This window comes from Balearica regulorum, chromosome 1, assembly GCF_011004875.1.
Source record: "Balearica regulorum gibbericeps isolate bBalReg1 chromosome 1, bBalReg1.pri, whole genome shotgun sequence".
NCBI classification, from domain to species: domain Eukaryota; kingdom Metazoa; phylum Chordata; class Aves; order Gruiformes; family Gruidae; genus Balearica; species Balearica regulorum.
In genome coordinates this window covers 36,191-61,782 of record NC_046184.1, presented here as the reverse complement: position 1 = coordinate 61,782, position 25,592 = coordinate 36,191, and the positions used below count along the sequence as shown (strand labels likewise).

At 44.5% G+C, this 25,592-nt stretch overlaps 2 protein-coding genes across 3 annotated transcripts in view; one reads left to right on the top strand and one right to left on the bottom strand.

Moving 5' to 3' along the window:
- Window positions 1–10,723, bottom strand: part of GOLGB1 (golgin B1) — a 56,884-nt gene extending 46,161 nt beyond the window's left edge. The window contains exons 1-5 of one of the 2 annotated variants that reach the window (XM_075741837.1): window positions 10,213–10,723; window positions 6,190–6,314; window positions 2,171–2,267; window positions 1,374–1,526; window positions 484–636 (exon numbers count right to left, since the gene is read on the bottom strand). In XM_075741837.1, the coding sequence (XP_075597952.1) occupies window positions 484–636; window positions 1,374–1,526; window positions 2,171–2,260 (396 nt within the window). In that variant the 5' untranslated portion in view covers window positions 2,261–2,267; window positions 6,190–6,314; window positions 10,213–10,723. Of the gene's footprint in view, window positions 1–483; window positions 637–1,373; window positions 1,527–2,170; window positions 2,268–6,189; window positions 6,755–10,212 lie in introns of those variants that run through there. The other variant, XM_075741906.1, reaches the window with a different exon arrangement.
- LOC104642590 (guanylyl cyclase-activating protein 1-like) lies at window positions 10,720–24,111 on the top strand. The gene is made up of 5 exons (XM_075742032.1): window positions 10,720–10,816; window positions 17,343–17,716; window positions 20,292–20,441; window positions 22,167–22,257; window positions 23,282–24,111. Exons 2-5 carry the CDS (start codon window positions 17,519–17,521, stop codon window positions 23,407–23,409), a joined length of 567 nt encoding a protein of 188 aa, XP_075598147.1. The 5' UTR covers window positions 10,720–10,816; window positions 17,343–17,518; the 3' UTR covers window positions 23,410–24,111.
- Window positions 24,112–25,592: the final 1,481 nt, after the last annotated feature.

The window sequence follows — 25,592 nt, the reverse complement described above, 5'->3', positions numbered from 1 at the left end:
AAATGTGGGGGGTTTTTTTGGTTTGGGTTTTTTGGTGTGTTTTGGTTTGGGTTTTTTTTTTTTTTTACATTTAAGTTACTATCTTTCAATTTTAATGACCTTTTTACCTCCTTGTTCTTGTATTTCAGCCAACCTTTCCTCTCCTTTGCTGTACTCACGTGACAGGTAACATTTTGAACCTTACAGTTCAGATAGACACATGATTTCTGCAGGAAAGATCTTGGCTACAACAGATAACTGAAGATATGCAAAGTGAAACTGGCCCATACTCTTGGGGAGATCAAGTTGTGCACTCCAAGGGCATGTGCAGTACAAGAAAGCTGGACAGACCAGCTTCCTACAGTATAGACATCCTTGTTGCAACTATGAATGTCCTGCTAACAAGAGAGATAGGACATGCTAGCTCACTGGGACCTAAGACGTAGAGTGGCACCAGATCATCAGTAGAGGCTAATGGTTTTTAAGTAGCCCTGTTCTTCCAACCTTGGGAAACACTTGCTCTTCTGATAAGGTGTGTGCAGGCAATGGTGATCTTTCCTCTGTCAGCTCCTCAATGCGTTTGTTCAGAGAGGCCAGTTTGGCTTTGGCCTGAAGTTTAAGCTTCAGCAGCTTAGCATCTGCAGCCTCTCGCTCTTCCTGTAAAAGAAGGATACAAACTGACTGCACTTAAAATTCCAGTGCCATCACCCTGAAAGCATCGCTTGGAAGAGTTGTGTAATTTGTCAGTCTACCATTCTTTGCCCAAACCTGCCTCCCCAGTAACAGTGCTAATTAAAACACATCCAAGAAACAAATTTGCAGCATCCAAGAAACATTATACGCAGCAAAATAGTCAGCTTCTGCTCTAGTACTTTCTGCTCAAGGGACTTCTCCTAGCAGTTAGTACAAACTCAGTTTGACTTCCTCTACTATATGCAGTCCCTCAACACTATCTCAGGTAACTGCACTTTCACTCATATCATGCCTCAGGGTATGCAATATGTATCTTTAGTTACATGCCATAAAACCACTGGACTGCCGGGTGACTGCGGCACAGTCTGCTCTTTGTCTCAAATACTCTGAAATGGGGAAAGAAAAATCTGACACAAGAGACATCAGTATCTATTAGAGCCTCCAGGAATCTGCACAGGCCTTGAGGAGCTCTGAGACAAAATGCCACATAACTGGGATGTAACTTAGCTAGTCTAGAAGGAATTATCCCTAGGCTATCCTACATCTCTTGGGTTAGGGTCCATTCTTTGGATTCCAATAATTCTCTGGAACTGATTCATTTAGTAGTGCAGGTGCCTCAAATGTTCAAAAGAAACCAGACACTGGCTTGCTGAAGCAGCATTTTATCCTTGCTCCCAGGTCCCTGGTGAAAGAAGTGATACCTTGAGTACAGTTTCTTTTTGCTGGAGCAGGGCATCCTTTTCTCGGATCAAATCCTTCAGCTGAACAACTAGTTTTTCTGTTTCAGCTAGGCGCTCCAAAAGCTCCTCAGGTGACTCCTCCATGCTTTCTCTTTTTGGCTGCAAAGCTTCTACCTGAAACAGTGAAATGAGTGCTCTAGAGGTAAAAAGTTTAAACAGACTGCATCATAGCATCCAAATGATATCTTCAGCTCTACTTCTAAATGATGCACTCTGTTCTTTGCAAGCATTTCATGCAGCCTATGGAAGTATACACAATTAGGTGAAACCAGGAGGAAAGCTCAGCATACTCATGAACCAATACACAAAAAAGAGCACCTTTGCCGAACACACCACCAGCAAATCTGAAATGAGTGTCACTGAGAGACTCTACCACTCACACGCTATCCACTGTCTCAAGTACCAAAGGGCAACATAGAGATCAAGCCTTCCAGTGTCACCCGATCATGTGGGGCTTCCCTTTCTGCTTATGCAGAATCATTAGTACTCTTAAAAGTCTTTCTTCACCCTAATTCTAGTTTGTTTTCTAGTATGACTGTGAGATGTGGAAACTAAGGCAATTATGGTCTGCCCCACAAAAGTGCTGACTTAAGAGGTCAGGAATACAGGAGAAGCAGAGTGGAATAGAGCACACAGAGTGCAGTCTAGTGCTCAGCAATGAAAAAGCAGGAATCAGTTCTCACTGCAGTCAAATGATTCACACTCCCCAAACTAACTCTCAGTAAGATTTGCAAGTCTTTAGATAACACTGTACTTACAGCAATAGAGGATTCAGTAACTGCATCTCCATCATCACCTGACAGCTCTTGTAAAACAGTACTTGCTAACCCTGACAAACGGCTCAGCATCTTCAGCCTAAAACAAAATAAAAAGTCAGAATACAGTTACAGAGTCAAAACTGCTGGGAAGAATAAGCATCCCTTCATGCTGATCTCTAATAGAGGTGACCAGGCTTACAGGGAATACATCTCCTCTGCCAAGAGAGAAAAGCCAAAGTAAAACCTCAAGAAATATAGAAATAATTATGCTAACAAAAGCAGCTAGACTCTCTGAGCATAGAAGTAGAGGATGTGCTGGTAAGACACATGAAGATACCTTCACTACTCTACACATATGATTGAAAAATACATTTTTATACCAGATTTCAACCAGATTTCTCAACAATGACATTACAGAAGCACGATCTTTTCAGATCTCTGGCCTCTCCAGGGACCTGCTTGGTAGAGTACCATGGGACAAACCCCTGGAGGGAAGAGGGGCCCAAGATAGCTGGATAGTATTCAAGGGTCATCTCCTCCAAGCTCAAGAGCAATGCATCCCAACAAAGAGGAAGTCAGGCAAAAACACCCAGATGTCTGCATGGATGAACAAGGAGCTCCTGGACAAAGTCAAACATAAAAAAAAAGAAGCCTACAGAGGTTGGAAGCAAGGGCAGGTAGCCTGGGAGGAATACAGAGAAAATGTCCGAGCAGCCAGGGATCAGATTAGGAAAGCAAAAGTCCTGATAGAATTAAATCTGGCCAGGGACGTAAAGGACAACAAGAAAAGCTTCTACAGGTACATCAGTGATAAAAAGAAGACAAGGGAAAATGCTGGCCCCCTCCAGAATGAAAGAGGAGACCTGGTTACCCAGGATATGGAGAAGGCTGAGGTACTCAACAAATTTTTTTGCTTCAGTCTTCACCAGCAAGTGCTCTAGCCCCACTGCCCAGGCCACAGAAGGCAAAGGCAGGGACTGGGAGAATGAAGAACTGCCCACCATAGGAGAAGATCAGGTTCAGGAATATCTAAGGACCCTGAAGGTGCACAAGTCCATGGGACCTGATGAGATGCATCCATGAGTCCTGAGGGAACCAGCAGATGAAGTGGCTAAGCCACTATCACAATTGAGAAGTCGTGGCAGTTCAGTGAAGTTGCCACTGACTGGAAAAGGGGAAATATAACTGCCATTATTAAAAAGGGAAAACAGGAAGACCTGGGGAACTATAGACCAGTCAGTCTCACCTCTGTGCCTGGCAAGATCATGGAGCAGACCCTCCTGGAGACTACGCTCAGGCACATGGAAAATGAGGAGGTGATTGGTGACAACCAACATGGCTTCACTAAGGGCAAATTGTGCCTAATTTGGTGGCCTTCTATGATGGCGTTACAGCATCGGTGATAAGGGAAGAGCAACTGACATCATCTACCTGGACTTGTGCAAGGCATTTGACACTGTCCTGCACGACACCCTTGTCTCCAAATTGGAGAGACGTGGATTTGACGGATGGACCACTCGGTGGATAAGGAATTGGCTGGATGGTCGCACTCAGAGAGTTGTGGTCAACGGCTCAATGTCCAAGTGGAGAACGGTGACGAGTGGTGTTCCTCAGGGGTCAGTATTGGGACCGGCACTGTTGAACATCTTTCTCAGCGACATGGACAGCGGGATCGAGTGCACCCTCAGCAAGTTTGCCGACGACACCAAACTGTGTGGTGTGGTTGACACGCTGGAGGGAAGGGATGCCATCCAGAGGGACCTTGACAGGCTGGAGAGGTGGGCCCGTGCAAACCACATGAAGTTCAAGGCCAAGTGCAAGGCCCTGCACATGGGTCAGGGCAATCCCAAGCACAGCTACAGGCTGGGTGGAGAACGGTTTGAGAGTACCCCTGAGGAGAAGAACTTGAGAGCGTTGATTGATGAAAAGCTCAACATGAGCCAGCAATGCACGCTTGCAGCCCAGAAAGCCAACCATATCCCGGGCTGCATAACAAACAGCATGACCAGCAGGTCAAGGGAGGTGATTCTGCCCATCTACTCTGCTCTCGTGAGACCCCCCCTGGGGTACTGCATCCTGCTCTGGGGGCCCCAGTACAAGAAAGACATAGACCTGTTGGAACGAGTCCAGAGGAGGGCCACAAAGATGATCAGAGGGCTGGAGCACCTCTCCTATGAGGACAGGCTGAGAGAGTTGGGGTTGTTCAGCCTGGAGAAGAGAAGGCTCTGGGAAGACCTAATTGCGGCCTTCCAGCACCTAAAGGGGGCCTACAGGAAAGATGGTGAGGGACTGTTTATCAGGGACCGTAGTGATAGGAAAAGGGGTAATGGGTTTAAAATAAAAGAGGGTAGATTTAGATGTTAGGAAGAAATTCTTCCCTGTGAGGGTGGTGAGGCACTGGCACAGGTTGCCCAGAGAGTTTGTGATCCACATGCCTGAAAGTGTTTAAGGCCAGGCTGGATGAGGCTTTGGGCAACCTGGTCTAGTGGAAGGTGTCCCTGCCCATAATCTTTGAGGTCCCTTCCAACCCAAACCTTTCTATTCTATGATTCAGTTTACTCAAGAGTAAGTGATTCTCAAATTAAGTCACTTCTTCACAGGCCAAACGTGGCCTGGAAATACATAAAAACCTTTTGTTAATAAGTAGTGGGAATGGTGAATTCAGTACTGGCATTTGCTAAGTAGATGCAAGTGTGTCACACCAGAGATGATGAGACCTCTGCATGTCATATACGTGACAGGACAGGACCTTGTCACAGGGGAATAGTCTGGAGAGGACATATATTCCCTGGCTGCTGCCAACCAGAGGGATCTCAACAGGCTAGAGAAACTGATGGGTAGAAACATCATGACGTTCAGAAAAGGCAAATACAGAGCCCTACACCTGGGATGGAACTAATATGTGCAGCAATACAGGCAAGAGGCCAACCGGCTGTAAAACTATGTTGCAGAAAACAACCTAGGCATGCTGGCGGATAAGCTTAACATGAGTCAGCAGCGTGGTCTCACAGCAGAGAAGGTCAACTATATACTGAGTTGCATTAGTAAGACTGCAGCCAGCAGGTTGAGGCAAGCAATTATTTCCTTCTATTCAGCACTTGTAAGACTATGTTTGAAGTACGGTGCCCACTTTCAAGCTCCCTGATACACAAAGATGACAGCAAGTACAGCAGAAAGCCCACAGGATGATTGTGGGTTGGATTACAAGACATATGGAGACACTAAGAATGCTGGACTTGTTCAGCCTTGAGAACAGAAGGTAAGGAGGGGGATATAATTGCTGTCTTCCCTATAATTGCCTATTTGGTAGCTAAAGACAGAGGCAGGCAATTCTTATGAAGTCCACAGGAGATGGACATGAGGTGGTGGACACAAGCTGCAGCATAAGAAATTTCAATGAGAAAAAAAAATATGCACAAGGAAGATGATAAAAATAGTGGAATAGGCTCACAGCAACCTGATCTAACTTTGAAGTTAGCCATGCTAAGAGCATAGGGTTTGACGAAACGAACTCCCAAGGTCCATTAAGAGCTAAATCATTCTAGTATTCTATTGAGAAAGGTCACACGTAACACCTGACATATGTCTTAACAGAAAAGCTATAGATCTGTCCAACTAAGTGCATGCCTGCAAATGGCAAAATAATTTGACAAATGTAAAAGAAGCTCCAATAGTGAAACTAGGCAAACTCACACTAGCCATAAGATCAATTTTACATTACAATAATTATCTCCATCAAATGGGATTTTTTTAATATGACAAGATGTCTCTGTTTAGCTAGAAGTAGGCTTCTACAGCTGGCTACAATGACCCACTCATTCCTGACCTCCTTTATCTTAGCAGGCAAATATTTGCTCTTAGATTGCCAATTAAAGTGTGGAAATATTGACAATGGAGAGAACAGTAGTGCATTATTTTCTGTAGCAGTCACACCTTCTAACCACCTGATTTTGCAGAACAGAAAGTGTCACAATACACATTAGCATATCAATAACAGAAAAGGGCATGTGAACACCAACCTCTTTTATGCACCGAGTAGCTCATAGGTCTGCTCATTCAGCAGTAAAGAGGCTTCCAAGGCAGAGCAGTCATACACAGGTCCTTCGCGCCATTCTTTTTCATCTCTTGAGTACTGACCAAGACTCTTGATTGAGAGAGAAAAGAGACCAAAAAAAAAGAAAATAGGAAAATAATTTATCCAAGAGTAAAGAAATAAGCCCCTTCTTCATCCTACACAGTACACTTTGTGATTATTACAGTCAGTCATTTGCAATAAGCATAAAAAGTGAAAAGTCTTCCTTGTCTGGGAAACTGGATTCCTCCTGTTCTTGCAGAGACATGCCCTGGTTTCTTATGCTGTATGGCATGAGCTTAGTCTCTTCAGCCTACAGAACAAAATGCCTGAGAAGCAGTTAGTGAAGCAAGAAGACATGAGGCAAGAAGCCAGGCCTCAGTCTCTTGCAAAGAGTTCTAGAGGATCAAACTACTCAAGAAGCATACTGTCAGAAAGCCAGGACTGTCCACATTCTGTATCAATACAATAGCCAGTGAAAAAAGTACTAGTACTTTGCTTACTTCTCAGCTGGCCTCAGGCGAAACTGAGGCATGGAATTCCAGAATAATATAGTTTTACAGTTCCTACTAGAGAAATTTCTTCTGTCGACATCAACTGTTCACCAAGCTGGCAATATAAAAAAACCCCCTCATTTAAAGACCTGGAATCCCTGGTTCATTATAAGAATAATAAAGTATTTATAGTTTTGTAAACCACCACCCCCACAAAGCCCCAGCGAGGAACAGAACCTGCTGTCTTGGCAATCGTAAAAGCATATTTAAAAAAACAGTCATCAAAATGCGTATTTCTGACTGTCACCAATATTTAAAGAGGATGGATCTGATCTTCCTATTGAGCATTAGGCCACAGCTTCTTGTGTTGGGTTTGGGTGGCAAGGTTTTGGTAGTGGGGGGGCTACAGGGGTGGCTTCTGTGAGAAGCTGCTAGAAGCCTCCCCTGTGTCTGATAGAGCCAATGCCAGCCAGCTCCAAGATGGACCCGCCGCTGGCCAAGGCCAAGCCAATCAGCGCCTCTGTCATAACATATTTAAGAAGGATAAAAAAACCCAGTTAGAGAGAGCTTTTGCAGCCGGAGAGGGGAGTGAGAAGATGTAAGAAACTCTGCAGACACCAAGGTCAGTGCAGAAGGAGGGGGAGGAGGTGCTCCAGGTGCCGGAGCAGAGATCCCCCTGCAGCCCGTGGTGAAGACCGTGGTGAAGCAGGCTGTCCCCCTGCAGCCCATGGAGGGAGGATGAGAGGGTGTAGAGATTCCACCTGCAGCCCATGAGGACCCCACGCTGGAGCAGGTGGAGGCACCTGAAGGAGGCTGTGGCCCGTGGGAAGCCCACGCTGGAGCAAGCTCCTGGCAGGACCTGTGGATCCGTGGAGAGAGGAGCCCACACCAGAGCAGGTTTGCTGGCAGGACTTGGGACCCCATGGGGGACCCACGCTGGAGCAGTTTGCTCCTGAAGGTCCACACCCCATGGAAGAGACCACGCCGGAGCAGTTCATGAAGGACTGTAGCCCGTGGGAGGGACTCCATGCTGGAGCAGGGGAACGAAGAGAGGAGTCCTCCCCCTGAGGATGAAGAAGCAGCAGAAACAGCGTGTGATGAACTGACCGTAACCCCCATTCCCCGTCCCCCTGTGCCGCTGGGGGGGGTGGAGGTTGAAGCCGAGAGTGAAGTTGATCCTGGGAAGATGGAAGGGGTGGGGAGAGGTATTTTAAGATTTGATTTTATTTCTCATTCCTCTACTGTTTTGCCTAGTAATAAATTAGATGAAGTTCCTCTCTCAGTTCAGTCTGTTTTGCTCGTGATGATAATTAGTGAATGCTCTCTCCCTGTCCTTATCTCGACCCATAAGCTTTTCGTTGTACTTTTTCTCCCCTGTCTAGTGAACGAGGGGAGTGATAGAGCGGCTCTGGTGGGCACCTGGCCCCCAGCCAGGGTCAACCCACCACACTTCTTAAAGTGACAAATGCACAATATGTGGTTGAGATGTGACAGGAGGTAATATAACATAACACGATTTAGGACTGATAGAACCAATAGATGAATTATTAGAAGGGGTATTAGAAATATGGACAAAAGTAGAATCTAGGCATCTACAGACACCCATTATAAGCAGAAATATATATGGGGCTCAGCACATATCTACATGCTACAGGCATTACAATTTCAAGCATACGTACACGGACTATGTTGAGAAAAGATTCCTCGGCCTTCATCCAGGCTGGCTACATTAACCTGATACTGAACTCAAGCTAATTGCCCTTGCTGGGCTTGGCTCACAGTTGGCCTCCTCAAAACACAGAGGAACTGAGACCTGTCTATACATATTTGCACAGGCATAGACTTTAATAACCTGAACTCAAGTCTTACAGATTCACATCTTTTGAACTCACTTTTAGATTATATTCTCAAGTGAGCTGAATATGGCAAAGGATGTGAAGGGGAAGGAAAAGTGATTCTAGAATTATATGAACAGCAAAAGGAAGCCCAGAGAAAACATGGGCCCACTGCTAAATGTGGCAGGGGCCCTGATCACAGAAAAGGCTAATTTTTCACTAATTATCATCACGAGCAAAACAGACTGAACTGACAGAGGAAATTCATCTGATTTATTGCTAAGCAAAGTACTCACTGTTGTCTTTTCCTCAGCTTTTAGTGGTAAGACACAGCTTCAGAAATACCAGTCTACTGACACCCGATGGAAAGTCTGGAACAAAGAAAACTTACCTTATGTTGAAGAAGACCAGGCTAGGGAGCACAAACTGGTCATACACAAGTCCGTGGGGCCTGACAGGATGCACCCAAAAGCGCAGAGACAGCTGGCTGATACCACTGCAGAGTGCACCCTCAGCAACTTTGCAGCGACACAAAACTGGAAGGAATGGCTGATATCCCACAAACGGGCGTGCTGCCATCCAAAGGGACCTGGACAGCCTGGTGAAATGGGCCAACAGGAACCTCATGAAGTTCAACAAAGAGAAATGCAAACTCCTGCACTTGGGGAAATATAACCCATGCACCAGCACATGCTGGAGGCAGACCAGCTGGGAAGCAGCTCTGCAGAAAATGACCTGGGGATCATGGTGAACAACAAGGTGACCGTAAGTCATCAATGCACCCTCATGGCAAAGGCCAACAGCATCCTGGGCTGCATTAGGAGCATTGCCAGGAGGAAGGTGATCCTTCCTCTCTACTCAGCACTGATAAGGCCGTATTTGGAGTACTGTGTCCAGTTCTGGGCTCCCCAAAAGAAGAGAGGTGGGAATTTGTTGGAGGAAATTCAGTGAAGGACAAAGAGAAGGCTCAGGGAGGATTTTATCACAGAATGGATGAGGTTAGAAGAAACCTCTGGAGGTCATCTGGTCCAACCTCCCTGCTCAAACAAGGCCACCTAGAACCAGTTGCCCAGGACCACGCCCAGACAGCTTTCAAGTATCTCCAAGGACAGAGGCTCCACAAGCTCCCTGGGCAACCTGTGCCAGTGCTTAGTAACCCACAGAGTGAAAAAGTGTTTCCTGATGTTCAGAGGGAACCCCTTGTGTTTGCTGTCTCTCTTCCTGTCACTGGACACCACTGTAAAGAGCCTCAGTCGTCTTTGAACCTTCTCTGAGAATAAATCCAGAAACAAGCACAACATAGCTTTAAAGACTGCCCCAAAGCCAATAGTCCACACAGAAGGTGGTAGCTGCCTTATGCATTAGTCTCAAGGACTTGTGGCAGGAATACCCTGGTGCTTGCACTTCATATTTACTTCTGAGCTTATAGCAGGAAAGCATTATCCAATGTTGGCCAATTTCCTCATAAGCAGAAGTGGACAAACACAAAAGGACAGAGGTTATTCTGTGTTCCACTGCCTCACTTAAAGTAAACAGCACAGCTCTCAAAGACTATTGGTCTTCCAGGGTCATACTGACTTTGGTACGGATTTTCATCTTCATAATTAATAGCAGAACACAAGAGACCTGCACTGTGTTCACGACAGCGAAGTTGACCGCAATGCCTCCAGCGGGCTGCACAGGGCAGAAACCTTCCCAGGACAGGCCCCACTGCCAGTTACATCTGGGCACCGCGGTCAGACCGCCAGCGAAAGGCGGCACGGTCGCAGCCGGGCGGGACCACGGAGCCTGGAAGAGACAGGATCACTGCCACCGGCCCAGCCCGCCCTGCTGTTCCTCACCGCCCTGGACCTCAAGAAGCTGCGAACCCACCCCAGTTCCTTGGGCCCTGCAGGCCGGCAGGGCCGCTCCAAGCAGAGCTGGCAGCGGTGTCCAGCGCTGTACGGCGGAAGAAGCCCGGTTCGGGGCCACTGCCGAGAGCCAGGCGACAGCGCCGACCCCGCAGACCGCACACAGCGGAAGGATAACACCGAGAGGCAAAGGAGAGGTACTAACCTGCCAACGACCTGCACCCACCAATCCCGGCAAGAGCTCCACTGCCGTAAAACCGACCTACCCCCTCAGCCACCTCAGCACCGGAACACGCCTCGGCGGCTTCCTCTTCCAGCCCGGCCCCGCCCCCTGCAGGAGGATAGCCAATCAGTTACGGAGAGACGAAGATAGACGTAACCATCAGCTAATTGCGGTGAGGCAGCTGTCCGGCGCCATGGTTATCCTGACACATGGCACAAAATCACCAATCCTGAGTAGGGCTCGGGGACCTGCCCAGTAACAGGGAAGCAACTGATCAGCCAAGGCTTTCTGAGACATGTCTAGGGGTGCGGTGAGCCGGTGGCTGGGACAGTGTGGCTGGTCCGCGTGCTTGCGTGGGGGTGCAACACTGCCGGGCAGTGCTTTAAGTGCTGCAAAGTCACAGAATTACAGAACGGTTTGGGTGGGAAGGGACGTTTAAGGATCATCCAGTCCATCCCCCTGCCATGGGCAGGGACATCTTTCACTAGATCAGGTTGCTCAAAGCCCCATCCAATCTGGCCTTGAATGCTTCTAGAGATGTCCAATCTAAACCTACCTCTTTCAGTTTAAAACCGTTGCCCCTTGTCCGATCACTACAGGCCTTGGTAAACAGTTTTTGACCATCTTCTAAGCCCCGTTTATATATTGAAAGGTTGCAGTAAGGTCTCCCTAGACCATTCTCTTCTCCAGGCTGAACAACCCCAACTCTCTCAGCCCATCCTCACAGGAGAGGTGCTCCAGCCCCCAGATCACCTCCATGGCCTCCTCTGGACTCTCTCCAACAGGTCCATGTCTTTCTTGTCCTGGGGGCCCCAGAGCTGGACGCATGTTGCGGTTTTACCCCAGCTGGCAGCTGAGCACCACGCAGCCGCTCGTTCACTCCCCCCCCAACTGGATGGGGAGAGAATTGGAAGAGTTAAAGTGAGAAAACTCGTGGGTTGAGATAAAGACAGTTTAATAGGTAAAGCAAAAGCCACGTGCACAAGCAAAGCAAAGCAAGGAATTCATTCACTACTTCCCTTGGGCAGGCAGGTGTCTGGCCATCTCCAGGAAAGCAGGGCTCTGTCACACATAACAGTTACTTGGGAAGACAAACGCCATCGCTCCGAACGCTGCCGCCCCCCCTCTCTTCCCCCAAGCTCCTTATAAACTGAGCATGACGTCATACAGTATGGAATATCCCTTTGGTCAGTTTGGGTCACCTGTCCTGTCTGTGTCTCCTCCCAACTTCTTGTGCACCCCCAGCCATCCCGCTGGCAGGGCAGTGCAAGAAGCAGAAAAGGCCTTGGCCCCGTGTAAACACTGCTCAACAGTAAGTCCATAGAACAAAAACATCTCTATATTATCAATGCTGTCTCCAGCACAAATCCAAAACATATCCCCACACTAGCTACTATGAAGAAAATCAATCCTCTCAGCTGAAACCAGGACAGCGCAGTACTCCAGATGGGGTCTCATGAGAGCGGAGTAGAGGGGCAGAATCACCTCCCTTGACCTGTTGGCCTTGCTTCTTTTGATGCAGCCCAGGATATGATGGGCTTTCTGGGCTGCAAGTGCACATTGCCAGCTCCTAATTTTTCATTGGCTGGTATCCCTGAGCCGTTCTTCTCAGGCCTCCTCTCAACCCATTTACCTCCTAGTCTGTACTGATACTAGGGATTGCCCCAACTGTGGTAGTTTAACATTGGCTGGATTCCAGGTGTCCATCAAGCCACTCTATCACTCCCCCTGCCTCAGCAAGGCAGGGAGGGGAGAAAATTAAGATGGAAAACCGACCCCAAACTCATGGGTCAAGATAAAGGCAGTATAACGTAGCAAAAGCAAAAGGCCGCACATGGAAGCAAAGCAAAAAAGCAAAAGATTATTCTCTACTTCCCATCAGCAGGTGATGTCCAGCCACTTCCTGGGAAGCAGGGCTTCAGTACATGCACCGGTTACTCTGAAAGACAAACACTGTGAAAAAAACCAAAATGCATGACCCTACCCCGTTCCTCCCCCTATCCCTCAGCTTCTTATTGCTGAGCAGATGTCATATGGAATGGAATATCCCTTTGGTCAGTTTGGGCTAGCTGTCCTGGCTGTGTCCCCTCCCAAGGGGGAAGAAATGTTGGAGAGACACCCTTGATGTGTGCTGGCACTGCTCAGGAGCGGCCAAAACACTGGTGTGTTATCAACACCTTGCTAGCTACCAATACACAGCACAGCACGATGAGGGCTGCTACGGGGAGAATTAACTCCATCTCAGCCAGACCCAATACACCAACCCAGGCATAAGGCCTTGCACTTGGATTTTTTGAAGTTCGTGAAGACTTGATGAAGTCTGAGCAGTGCAATCTCTCTCGCCTCCCGGCTGTCTTCATCATGCATTAGCACATATGTTTGAATGCATTCGCGAATGCATCGCTGATGTGATGATGTAGTCCTGTCATAGGGTATTGCCACAGGCTCTGTACTCAGTTCACAAGGTCTCAGGACTAAGGCTTGCCAGACCTGCTCTGAATTTTTCATGACCTGCCTGCAGCTTTGTTTCACTTGGTTTAGCTGTGAGAGCAATTTCTCTAATTATCAGGTGTCTATGGGTAATTTATTTTACTTATTTATCCTTGTATGGTACAACCATGGTTTTACACAGGTAGCATTAACAAGCAGTTATTCTAGGTAGAATGAGATATTTACAACTCTAACACAATGATGTAGAGTACAGAAATACAGTCCTGGTAAAACAGCTGAGATCTTGAGAAGTGGAGATGCAGGATTTGGCATAGAGGAGAATAGACATGGGATGATAAGAGATGGGGCACAGGCTTTGTGCTGGAGATCCCTGGAAGCTACAAACAACTAACTAATGATTAGTTAAAAAAAATGCAGACCCAGAGCTGGACAAAACTGGTTTTAGGGGCAACAATGTAAATGTATCTAAGATATGTACAGAGCTCCATATAGAGTAAATTCAAATGTAAATATAAAAAGAAAGACCAAGGTCTAAACTTATGTTAGCAAACATATATACATGAGCCTAAGCAGAAGGAAAGACAAGAAAGGGAAAAAAAAGAAGACAGCATGAGGAAACCATTATCAAGAACATCACATTCCTCCCAGTGATGAACTCAAGATGCTGACAACTTCCCATGACACCCCCTCAAACTGCAAATATCACAGTGAACCACAGATCTTAATATCCAGAGGAGCAGCAGTCAGGTGAGTGTAACACCAGAAAAGGCACAGAAACTAAGTGTGTGTGTTGCAATTTTAATCATATTATTGCTACTAGTGCAACTTTTTTCCTGTATGTAAGTACTTGACCTACATTATTTTTCTTTGCTTTTCTGTAATTAGATCTAGACTAATGATGACTCTTGAACTAGACTGTTAAAATTTCTATAATACTAACAATAAATTCTTTACATATATATGTAGTGTTGTGATACTCTAGAGGGAAGGGATGCCATCCAGAGGGCCTTGACAGGCTAGACAGGTGGGCCTGTGTGAACCTCATGAAATTCAACAAGGCCAAGTGCGAGGTCCTGCACGTGGGTTGGGGCAATCCCAAACATAGATACAGGCTGGGCGATGAGTGGATTGAGAGCAGCTCTGCAGAGAACAACTTGAGGATATTAGTGGATGAAAAATTGAATATGGGCCAGCAATGTGCGCTCACAGCCCAGAAAGCCAACCGTATCCTGGGCTGCATCAAAAGAAGCATAGCCAGCAGGTGGAAGCAGGTGATTCTCCCCCTCTACTCTGCTCTCGTGAGACCCCACCTGGAGTACTGCGTCCAGCTCTGGGGCCCCCAGTACAAGAAACACATGGACCTGTTGGAGTGAGTCCAGAGGAGGGCCACGAAGATGATCAAAGGGCTGGAGCACCTCTCCTATGAAGAAAGGCTGAGAGAGTTGGGGTTGTTCAGCCTGGAGAAGAGAAGGCTCTGGGGAGACCCTATAGCAGCCTTCCAATACTGCAAGGAGACCTACAGGAAAGATGGGAAGGGACTCTTCATAAGGGAGTGTAGTGATAGGATGAGGAGTAATGCCTTTAAACTGAAAGAGGGTAGATTTAGATTAGATACTAGGAAGAAATTCTTCAGTCTGAGGGTGGTGAGGCACTGGAACAGGCTGCCCAGAGAGGCTGTAGATGGCCCATCCCTGGAAGTGTTCAAGGCCAGGTTGGATGCAACCTGGTCTAGTGGAGGTGTCTCTGCCCATGACAGGGGATTGGGGGTGGAACTAGATGATCTCTAAGGTCTCTTCCAACCCAAACCATTCTATGATCTATAGTCTATGATTCTATATGTAAGGTATACTTCCTCTTTGTCCAAAACCAAGATTTTGCATTTAACACTGAGTTGTTAGTTTAAGAGTATTTAGTAATGGTGTCTAACAGAGATAGAAACCCTCCATCTCCTTTACATACTGTCCTTCTTAAATGAATTAATGGTGATCATTTTCAAGGCTCAGTTATGCTAGTATCTTACTACATTTTAGTAACACAAACAATTTTTTAATGGTCTTAATAATGTTTACCTGCACGTTCAGTATAAGTAGTTGAAATGTTTGTCATACATAGTCTTGCTGCATTGATTTAATATGCTCTTGAGAAAGTGAATTTGAGGTGGTACTAATTACATTGTTATATGATGCTGGCCACAAAAGATAAATACATGGACTGTTTAGCACTGTTCATTGTTTCAGGATCTAAAATTACTTCTGTTTTATCATAAAATGTTTATGGGTTTGGATTTTTTTTTTAAATTATGCTACAAAAACAAGCTATTACTGTGTTGTAACAGATACAGGTTTCTGATCATAAAACATTGGAATGACAACCATTCCTATGTAAAGATGGTGATTGCCTCTGATTTGTCTGTGCTATTGTTAGGAGTTGCCAGATCTGGTAGCCTGATAGGCTACTACAGCTCCATGCCCCCAGTCCAACCAGTTGCAAAGCTGAGAATGTATTCGTAGTAGGCACACACACAAACACATATGTACAACACACACATACACATATATATATATATGTATGCACCTAACACTCACACAAACAGCACCAAAGGCTGCATCCTGTCCCCCTCTCTGGCTGATCAGGATGAAGATCCATCAGTGGGAAATATACATATACACACAATGCAGATCACTCCAGTTGCTGGGCTTAGACACTCGATCTATCTGGTACCTGGCTCTGGATCCCCGGTCTCCCCAGCTGCTGGCACCTGGACATGCCAGACCCCCAAGGCCCACAGCCCCACTACAGTTGCTGGTACAGATACCCTTGCACACACCAATGTGCAGACACGTACACTGTGGGTCTCTCCAGTAACTGTAATGAGACTCTCAGGATTCTCGCTTTCTTCAGCTGTCTCCTGCACAAACACACACAGACAAGCAGGTGTCTCTCAACCCCACACCTTACAGTCTCTCCAGCAGTTGGGCTGGACCTCTGGTCCTTCCGATAGTCAACTCCTCCAGTTGTCTCACTAACAGAGTCATACACACACCTGGTTCCCAAACCACTTAACTTATTTGCTGGCTAGTCTGGCTTGATATTCATTAGTGATCATATACTGACGTACATACCCTCACTCACTCCAGTTGCTAGCACCCAAGACACAGAGGACCCTGTGATCCATGGTCTGCCACCAGTTGCTGGCACTTAGACCCTCACTGATTCCAGTTGCTGGCACCAAATACATGCAGGCCCCTGTGACCTACGATCCCCATTCCATTTGTGGGCACTTAAATCCCCATGCACACAGAACAGAGCTGCACAGCTAGAAAAAGAGTTAGAAATGGTAGAAGACAGGAACGACTGTGCCGATCAGGCACAGAGCATGGCTAGACACTCATACTCACCAGCAACCATTTTACATGCAACCAGTCCCTTGTATCCCCTTTCCCTCCATTTTCCCATGCTAGTTCATCCCCAAACCACCTAGACCCATCCCTTTCCCCAGCTTTGGTTCCTTCCCTAAACATCCCATTATAACCCTTGTGCAATCCCCAAATGTTCTTCCCCTGCACCCCACAATGTTTTCATACACCTAGGCAGTAACCCCACTCAGTCTCCTATTGCCCAATTGTGATGGGTGTCACCTCCAGGCCCGTGGGTTTGATGGCTCCCCTATGACAGCCTTAGAAGGAGCCAGGACAGGGGCTTCATTCCTCTTACTGGGTTACTTGGGTTCCCTATCCTGTGGTTGTCTTTGCTCCTTCCTGTTGGTGCAGATGAGCCTTTTATGGGTTGATTGCACTTCTGTGGTGGTTCTGGGATTAGCCAGGTCAGGGGATTATTTGGGTTCCCTTACCTGCCATTGTTCCTCTGTGCCCCTTTGTGTGTGTGGAGATGAGCTTTTTCCCCACATAGCCGAACGTTTATTACTTCTGTAACACTTTCTGGTCCTTTACACTAAGTTATCCAACATTTCTATTTGAGAAAACAGACTCTCAAATCCAGTTAGAGGAGCAGATGTTTACTTCACCTCACATCCCACAAATTGTAGCCGTTTCCTCTTATCTTCATGTATAATTATATCAAGGTTAAAAATAGGGTAGGGTACCAAACCAGTATAGCTCCTGATGCCAGTGTCTGATTAACCTTCTCACCCTTTCTGATCTGGCTCCTGAAATAGCAGGAGATTTGCTAGATTATCTTGCACCTCCTTTCCATTCTAAGACGACCGTTTGTATCATTGAAACTTTCAGGTTTGTAAATCAGCCTCTAAGCAGATTAACATTTATAATTGGCTTGTGGAAAGTTAGATCCCTCACTTAACTGACACTAATGTCAAACGTGGACCAGAGCAGACAGGCAGTGCTTTGGGAGCAACAGGAGGAAGAGGATCGTTCCAGAGGCATCATTCTTCTGACCACGCATATGCATGGGGAACAACAGCAGCTCCACAGTAGATGATCTGCAAGCTGTTGAGATCCACCACTGGTATAAAAAGTTCATGACGGAGTGTCCTTCTGGACAGCTGACGGAGCATGAATTTAAACAGTTCTTTGGGCTTCGAGGGCTGGATCCAGAGGCCAATGAATATATTGAGCAGATGTTCCGCACATTTGATATGAACAAGGTGAGTTCTCCGGCAAGGAAATTAACTGCCTTGTACTGCTTAAAAGTGAACCAAGTCCTGCACTATTAGAGTCCTTCATTTTCTCTTACAAACATCAGTGTGGAAAGCTGCTGGGGGACACTGATGTAAAGTCGCTAAATGCAAGGAACAAATTAATGTGCATAGATAATGACACAGATAACATAACCATAGGTAATAACACCTTATCATCTAACTACCTTGTGCAAGTTCATCTTTGAATTTTGAGAATTCCTTATTGTGTATTAACTGACTTGGCCCTGTTTGACTAGCAAAATACTAATGAAAGGAGATTTCATCATCATCATCATCATCATTATTATTATTATTATATGTTCTTATTATTTAAAAATATATTTGTATTACATAGTAGAGACTACAGGAATCAAATGCAATAGAAATCATAATAACATTCACAGAGAAAGTTATTTCCAGGTATTTGGCAGCTGAAGTTAGTACTTCATGGGCAGACAACCTACATGGCTCTCCTCAGTGCTAAGAGGTATAGTATATAGCAGTGGCTAGGAGGGAGGCAGTATTCCTCACTGTGACAGGCGACCACTGTCTGTCTCTAAGGTAAGAAACAGTAGCCCCCATAATTCCTTTAAGCATGCAATGCCCCTCACTTTTGCCTGTTTTTTATCCATATATACTTAAGCCTATGCTTGCAGGCCTGTAATCTCCATGACAGAGAAATCTGGTTTTATGGCAGCCTCGGAAAATTCAGCTTTGCTCTCTGCTCCAAGGTTCTGAAATGACTGGAGTAAATGTCTGTGAGTCAAGGAGGAACTAGTCACAGAGATATGTGAAACAGGTGGGAAATCACAGGGTCGGTTTTGAAGAAGGAAAACCTAGGGACTGAGCAAAGAACATTGGTTTGGACAACATGTGAGAAGGCATAAGGAGTTAAGGAATGCTAAGGAATATTACAAAAGTCTTAAAGGTAAGAGAGGAGCAGCCAGGCTCCATTAGCGTAGCTGAGATCTTGTGGTGGATGTAATGACTGGAAATGACTGCAAATCTCAAAGAATATCCTTTTTCATCCTAACGCTCTCTGTGCCCAGGATGATGATACTGAAGAGAAGCAGTTTTATAAAATAAACCAACATATTTACAGTTCTTGCACAAGTCTTTCCCTTTATCTCTGTCATTTCTTGGGATATTTAAGGACCTTAAAATTTGTTCAAGGATGTTAGGCATTCCAAAGGTCTCCTGTGAGCTCCATGTTAGGCAGTAAGCAATGTTTTAAGACGACTCTCAAATTCAAACTTGGTCATACAAAGATAAAAAGCTATCTTCTAAATAAAGTGATAGTGATCTCAAGGGGAATGAAGTAAGAGTGTGGCAACTAGTGGAGATGGACCTACATCAGTTAATCTTAGCCTGTTAAATAGTTAGCCGCTTAATCTAAGCTCCTTTTATAACCAAGGGCAAGGAACAAGAGCACCTAGAGGAAGAACCTCCCTGTTGTAATACAGACATTGACAATGGATGGAATCAACTGCCCTCTGGACCTTCAGATTTTGAGAACTCTGCTGAGGACAAACAGGATACATTTTCAATAGAGTTATTTTATGAATTGCAATCATGCCCTCCTTCCCACCTTTAGAGCTGGCTATCTTTGTTTTCTGTGACTTTGCTCAATGAAGTTATGAAAAACTCACATAAGGGGAGTACTACAATGATCCTGAATGAGTATTTTAAAATGTTGTGATCCTTGCTGTAAAACAGTAGTGCTCTGCTAGTCCATTTGTGTTTTACATATATTTACATCCATTCCAGAAAGACATCAGACTTTGTTTAAATAGCTCAATAAATTAAGGTTTCATTTTTTCCCCCTGTAATTTGTTGAAGGACTTATTCAGAATCTTTGACAGTGATATGCACTTTATTTGTTGTTTCTTTTTAACCACTTCAAATTTTAGGTGGTGTTAAATCTAGGGATTATGATGCTTTACTGAGCTTTTTGAGTTTCTCTGCAGATTCAAGAAATGGAATGTTTAAAAAACTAAAACCAGAACAGTTTTCCCAGCTGTCACATCATGTTCTATGTATTTTAAAAAACATTTAATAATTTTTTTTTTCCCCAGAGAATGGAGAAATACTGAAATAGCAGCAGTTTCCCACAAAGACAAAGCAGACTAGTACAGAAACCTAAGATAGAATTACCTTCCACTTTTCTTGCAGCCAGGGCTCTGGATCAATTTTCCCTCCTCGCAGGCCATAAGCAGTCAGCTCTGGTGGAGAGAGAGGGGTTCGTTCACACTGGCCATGAGGAATGACAGGTTCCATCTCTGCGGGTGGCAAGCACAGAGTAGCCTAGACATGTTATAGATCATAACTTTAGGAATCCAGGTATTTAGGAGATCTTAAAGGTGCCCAGAGAAATAGAACGCACGCGTCTGTGCGTGCTAAAGTTTTTCCCTAAGTCCAAGTCTCTGTGCCATTTGTTTTTCTTTCTCTTTTAGCTGTGTATCTAAAGAGCAATAAGGTAAAACAGCTCCAGGGCCATAACTCAGTTTGTTCCTGTCACAGTTTGGTTTTAATTTTCCCACAGGATGGATATATTGACTTCATGGAATATGTGGCTGCCCTCAGCCTTGTTCTCCGTGGGAAGATGGAGCAGAAATTGCGGTGGTATTTCAAGCTCTATGATGTAGATGGCAACGGCTGCATTGATCGACATGAATTGCTCAACATCATTAAGGTGAGTCTCCAGGGGTCTGTGTTCCTTCCTCTTTCCTTAAAGACAAATTCCACCACACAAGTAAGAGTTTCGTTATTCTCCATATGGATGATCACGGATGAGACCTTCTTTAACAGCATTCTTTCTTTTAGCAGAATTCCCCACAATCTCATAGTCCAGTAAGCAGACTTGACAGACTCTTCTTTACCACCACAGCACATGTTACAGCATAGCTAACTCCATAAAATTGTTTTAGCTGCCTAGAGCCTAAATTGCACTTTCCAAGATTTCAGACTCTGTGACTGTCAGTTGCGGTTTCTGCAATGTCCCTTCATATGTCCCTTTCCCCATGTGAATAGTAATTGGAGAGTTACTCCCAGTTTGCTTTTTAGAACCAGCTCCTAAATGTCACTGTAATAAACCACTTCTGACTCTATAGCAAATAGTTTGAAGAAGAATGACTGTCAATAGAAAAGACTGTATGCAAATAGCTATTGAGGAAGGTGTTGGAATTACAGGCATAAACATGACCTTAAGAATATCTCAGAATGAATTATGCTGGAAGCTCAGATTATTCCGTAGAGACTGGGAAACTAGAAAGATGCAGGAAAGATTCAATGACTGTAAATAATTTACACGTCATAATAAGAAAGGTCAGAAAATGGATTTGATAAAGATTTGAAGCCTAAGCTCTCTACAAATAAAACCACTAGTAAGATGTTAGTACCACATTCTCATCTGGATGTGCATTTTAGTGCTGGGCATTGAAGAGACCAAACCAAATCAGTAAATGTAATAATATACAGCCTCCTACTAATAGCTTGCAATAGAAATACTCAGACATAACAGTGAAGCAGCAGATAGCAATTGTTTAACATAGAGCTCTTGAGAAACAAGTCCTGTGGGTGACAATTGGTGACAACCAATTTACTACCCTTTGAATTTTGTGGGTGTAGTTCCATGTCTTTATTGGCAGCCTTAGAAAGTTGCTGAGGTGATACGGTGATACTTAGTTTTAGTAAAATGGAATTTTAAAAACAATGAAGAAACTCACCAAATATCAGAAAGTAAAAACTAGAAAATTAATAGTCTTAGAATCAATATGAAGGCTCTGGAATCACAGATTTCATGGACATCCTTAAACAAAGGAAACAATTAGTTATGGAAAAAAAAAGAGAACCCTGCACTATATAGTTATGAATAAGAGGAATTGTAGTAAACAGTAGTGAATAATGCTTAAACTTTCTCAAGTTGAAAATTTCCAGTGAGCTTTAGGGAGAAGCAGGACACACAGGAAGCAGTATATAAATGGAAATAGGGAAAGCAAGAATAGAAATAAATAACCACAGCATATAAGAAAGAAATTTCATAACATCAAATGCAGAAGGTGTTTGGCAGTGTTTATTTGGCTTGGTGAACCAGCAGGTAATAGAAAGTGGATCAATTAGGTGGATCCTGATTCTGCCATTTCTGCAGTGCTTAACATCTACCTAAGCAGGTTCAGGGTGATCCTCTGGGTTTCACTGCTCATTCCATGCTCCAGAAGCATGCTCCCTTTGCACCCTTCAGTGCCAACTGTAAGGCCTGATGATTTCTGCTGTTTTCCTATGATGCTGATTCATTTGTATCGGGATGGTACCATGCATGACTTTCCTGTTCTGAATCTACACTGACAGGCCGCAGCGGAATCGGTCTATCATTTTGGAAGCCATTAGGCAGCTTCCTATTCTTGCTCTTTTCTTTTAGGCTATTCGAGCTATTAATGGTGGTGACCATGAAACAAGTGCAGAAGAGTTCACCAACCGAGTCTTCAACAAAATTGATGTGAATGGAGATGGTAAGATTCCTGTCTTCATCATCCAACTCAGATGGTCTCTGTCCTCAGAAAGACATCCATGCCTTCCTTTCTTGATTGACCTTTATGCATCTTCATTTTATATTTGCTTGTTATATGAATTCTTATCCAGTAATGCATTCTCCATTAATTTTGCTAAGGCATTTTTCTCCTTGCATCACACATAATCAGTATGACAGGATTTGTTCTCTGTACTAAGTCTCAGCTGTGTTCTGTCCACATGAGTTTGGTAGTAAGGTTTTGGAGTAAGGGTTTTTTTGCCTTTTTGTATGTTGCTGTGTAACTTACATCAGAGTTACAAGTGGGAAATATTAACAGATGGTCCCAGCTGCTCCTAAATATTTCAGCAGCAGGGAAAGGAAGAACTGGAATTTAATGTTAAATTTCAGAATTTCTTCACTGTGTCTGCTACAGGCAGTACAGCAAGCACATGAAGTACTATGGACTAGTCGGTCAAAAGTCGGTCAACACCACTGTAGTTGCTGTATGTCCCTGAGACGTATTTCCTCCTTTGCTACTTCAGGTACTCATTACCTTCTGATGTGCTCTTTTGTTATTCCAGAAGAACTCTGCCGAGCTGTTTCCTTGCACAAGGGCTTTTTGGCCTAGGACAAGCCTATTTCTGCCTGTCACAGCTTCCTTCTGTCACTTGTTTTAAACATGAAAACCAGCAAGTATGGGGCAGGTTAGGACTATGACAGGTTAGGCCAAAAAGGAGGTGGCTAATCCAGCCTTATTTATAGGAAGCTATGATCCCACTCCTTAGCTATGCACTTCCTCCATTCTTTCTTATGTACCCTTTCCCTTGTGTGGGGAAAAAAAAAAAGCTGGAGTTGCCTGGATATTGGGAAGTTTCTTACAAGCTTAAAAAGACTCTCTGAGGCCTCTTGGTGCTTTAGAACAGCGCACGTATAGTACATGGTCTCTAAAGTTAGATTACTGTGCTCCTATTCCTGTTCACACATGGATTGGCATGATTCTGATGCCTTCTGTCTGTCTGACACAGGTGAACTTTCTCTGGATGAATTTGTGGAAGGAGCAAGGAGAGATGAGGAGTTCATGGAGGTTATGATGAAAAGTTTGGACCTGTCACACATTGTGGCCATGATCAACAACCGTCGCCATAGTGTATAAATCAAGCTGGGAGAAAACACCATGCCAACAGACAGAAGGGTGTACATGCACCAGAAAGAAGAGCCAGCATTTTTAAAAACAAACAAAATTTCCATAAACATGTATATGGAAGTAGGAACAGAAAGACACTGCTATATTTGTGTATCTGAGTGCATGTTCCTGTACAAAGGTTGAAGCTCAGCCACATACATGCAGGGCAGGTTCAGAAAAACTGGAACTGGGTGGCAGTATTTGACTTGTCTTCCTAAAATATAAAGGCCACGTTTCAGAGGGCAAATTTCCTCCTTATTCTGTGTCCCAGATTGTCACTTTGCAATGGGCTAAAAGTAACACTAAGTTTGTGAAGAGCGCTAGCAGAATTGGATGATGGAATGTGGAGAATTTCTGACTTGTACAACAGAAGAGCTTCAAACTGTTATCAATGTAGAGAACTGTCAAAAGAATGTAACTTCCACTGTTCTTGTCATGGTATTAGATCATAAAACCAGCATGTTTGTCCGTACCAGATGCGCTTGGATTTGGTAGTCTCTACAGAAGTAGCTTTATTTATAAGATCTCAAGAGCTCAAAGAAAAATCAGTCTTTAAGGCTGATAGAGACAAATCTGTTCCCAGTTGCACTGTCAGTAATGCTGCTGTTTGCAGCTTTCTGTGGTCAAAGAAGTCTTTAGCAAACAAGTCAACAGCTTAGGAGCAGCTTCTGTAACCAGAGAAATATGCTACTCTGTTTCCCAGAGCAGAAAAATTACCGGAGAGATCAAATCTTTTTTACGCTCGTCCTACTACTATCCTCTCATATAAGTGAATAAATGAAGTATGTGAAGATGATCCTAATACTGTTGCTTCACACATCCTTTATTGGTCTGTCTTTCTTTTTCTTGGGGAGAAAGCCTAAGAAGCAAAAGAAACAACTCAGCAAGGTGATTTGTGAATTCTGCTGTCATGTGAATACCGAAGTTGATACTCTAGATCAGTGCTGCCACCAATGACTCTGTGTCTTCGTAAATGATGGGAACAGTGATGTAGCATGAAGAAAAACTGAGAGAACCGTGTCTTGATCACTACCGTTAGGTAAGGTCACAGTCAGAAGCTCCTTTGACTCTGGAGAGAGAATCAGAAAGAAGAATGCAGGAAAAGTTCAGCAGAGCGCCTATGCCATGGTTGGGCATGTTTTTCCTGTGCAGGAGGAAGAACTTGCAGACCTGTAACAAGAAGACTTTAGAGTGGACTTAATCTTGCTTATATTTAAGCTTCTATGATGTACATGTGCATACTAAACAAAGCATCTAGGCTTTCATCTAAGTCAAGGGAGATTTAGTCAGTATCGTCACCGGAGCTTGAGAGAGTGAGTGATCGCGTTTAGAGCACGCACCAACATTTTGCCAGGCAGGCGCATACTCCAGGTCCCACTGGCGTACACACATATGCAGTCTTAGAGCTTCTGAGAAGAATCACAACCTGGGTATTGGCAAACATTGCTCATTTCTCCAGAGGATTATTATGAGCACATGCTGTTGGACTCTGCCATCCCTTTGGACTGAGGACAGCAGAGGGTTTTTTGTTTTTTTTTTTTTTTTCTTTTCCCCCAAGATTCTGTTGAACCTGTCCTGTACCTATTACAAGTCCTCAGTCTCCTGCAGTTTCCCAGGTCAGTTACATGTACAACTGCATTTTTATTAGCATCTGACGTACAGACAAAACCCCTACTTTTAGTTCTTAGAAAAGTAAAGAATTTTTGTAAGTACAGCTAATGTATTAAAGAAATCACCAAGAAGTTGTAGCTGCCAGCAGTGTTGCAGCAAGCTGCTATACACACTGTACAGGATCTTCGTGATGTACATGAAAGGCATGTACACAGTACATTCTCAATAATAATCCTGAATATTTGTAAGCAGAACTTAATTTTTTTTTTTTTTTAAGACATTATAGAAACCTGGTTCTCCCTTAGCTGTCATTGCTGACGGTGCCAGAACATTTCCCAGCTAAGATGCAGTTACGACGTTTGTAATAGACAAAACCACCCCACATGATGCTGTCACTACACTAAGTTGCAGATGCATGTTTAGGTTTTAATGTTTCTGCTCTTCTGTTACTGAACGATTTCACTGGGTTTTTTTGGCTCTGCAGCCAGCACATTCTTTGAGAGACCAATCCAGAAGTATATGTGCCTTTGTCAGAAGGTATC

Coding starts and splice junctions, on each gene's coding strand:
- LOC104642590 (XM_075742032.1), top strand. CDS start 17,519: ATGGGGAACAACAGCAGCTCCACAGTAGATGATCTGCAAGCTGTTGAG. Junction 20,442..22,166: donor AATTGCTCAACATCATTAAG/GTGAGTCTCCAG, acceptor CTTTTCTTTTAG/GCTATTCGAGCTATTAATGG. Junction 22,258..23,281: donor AATTGATGTGAATGGAGATG/GTAAGATTCCTG, acceptor TGTCTGACACAG/GTGAACTTTCTCTGGATGAA.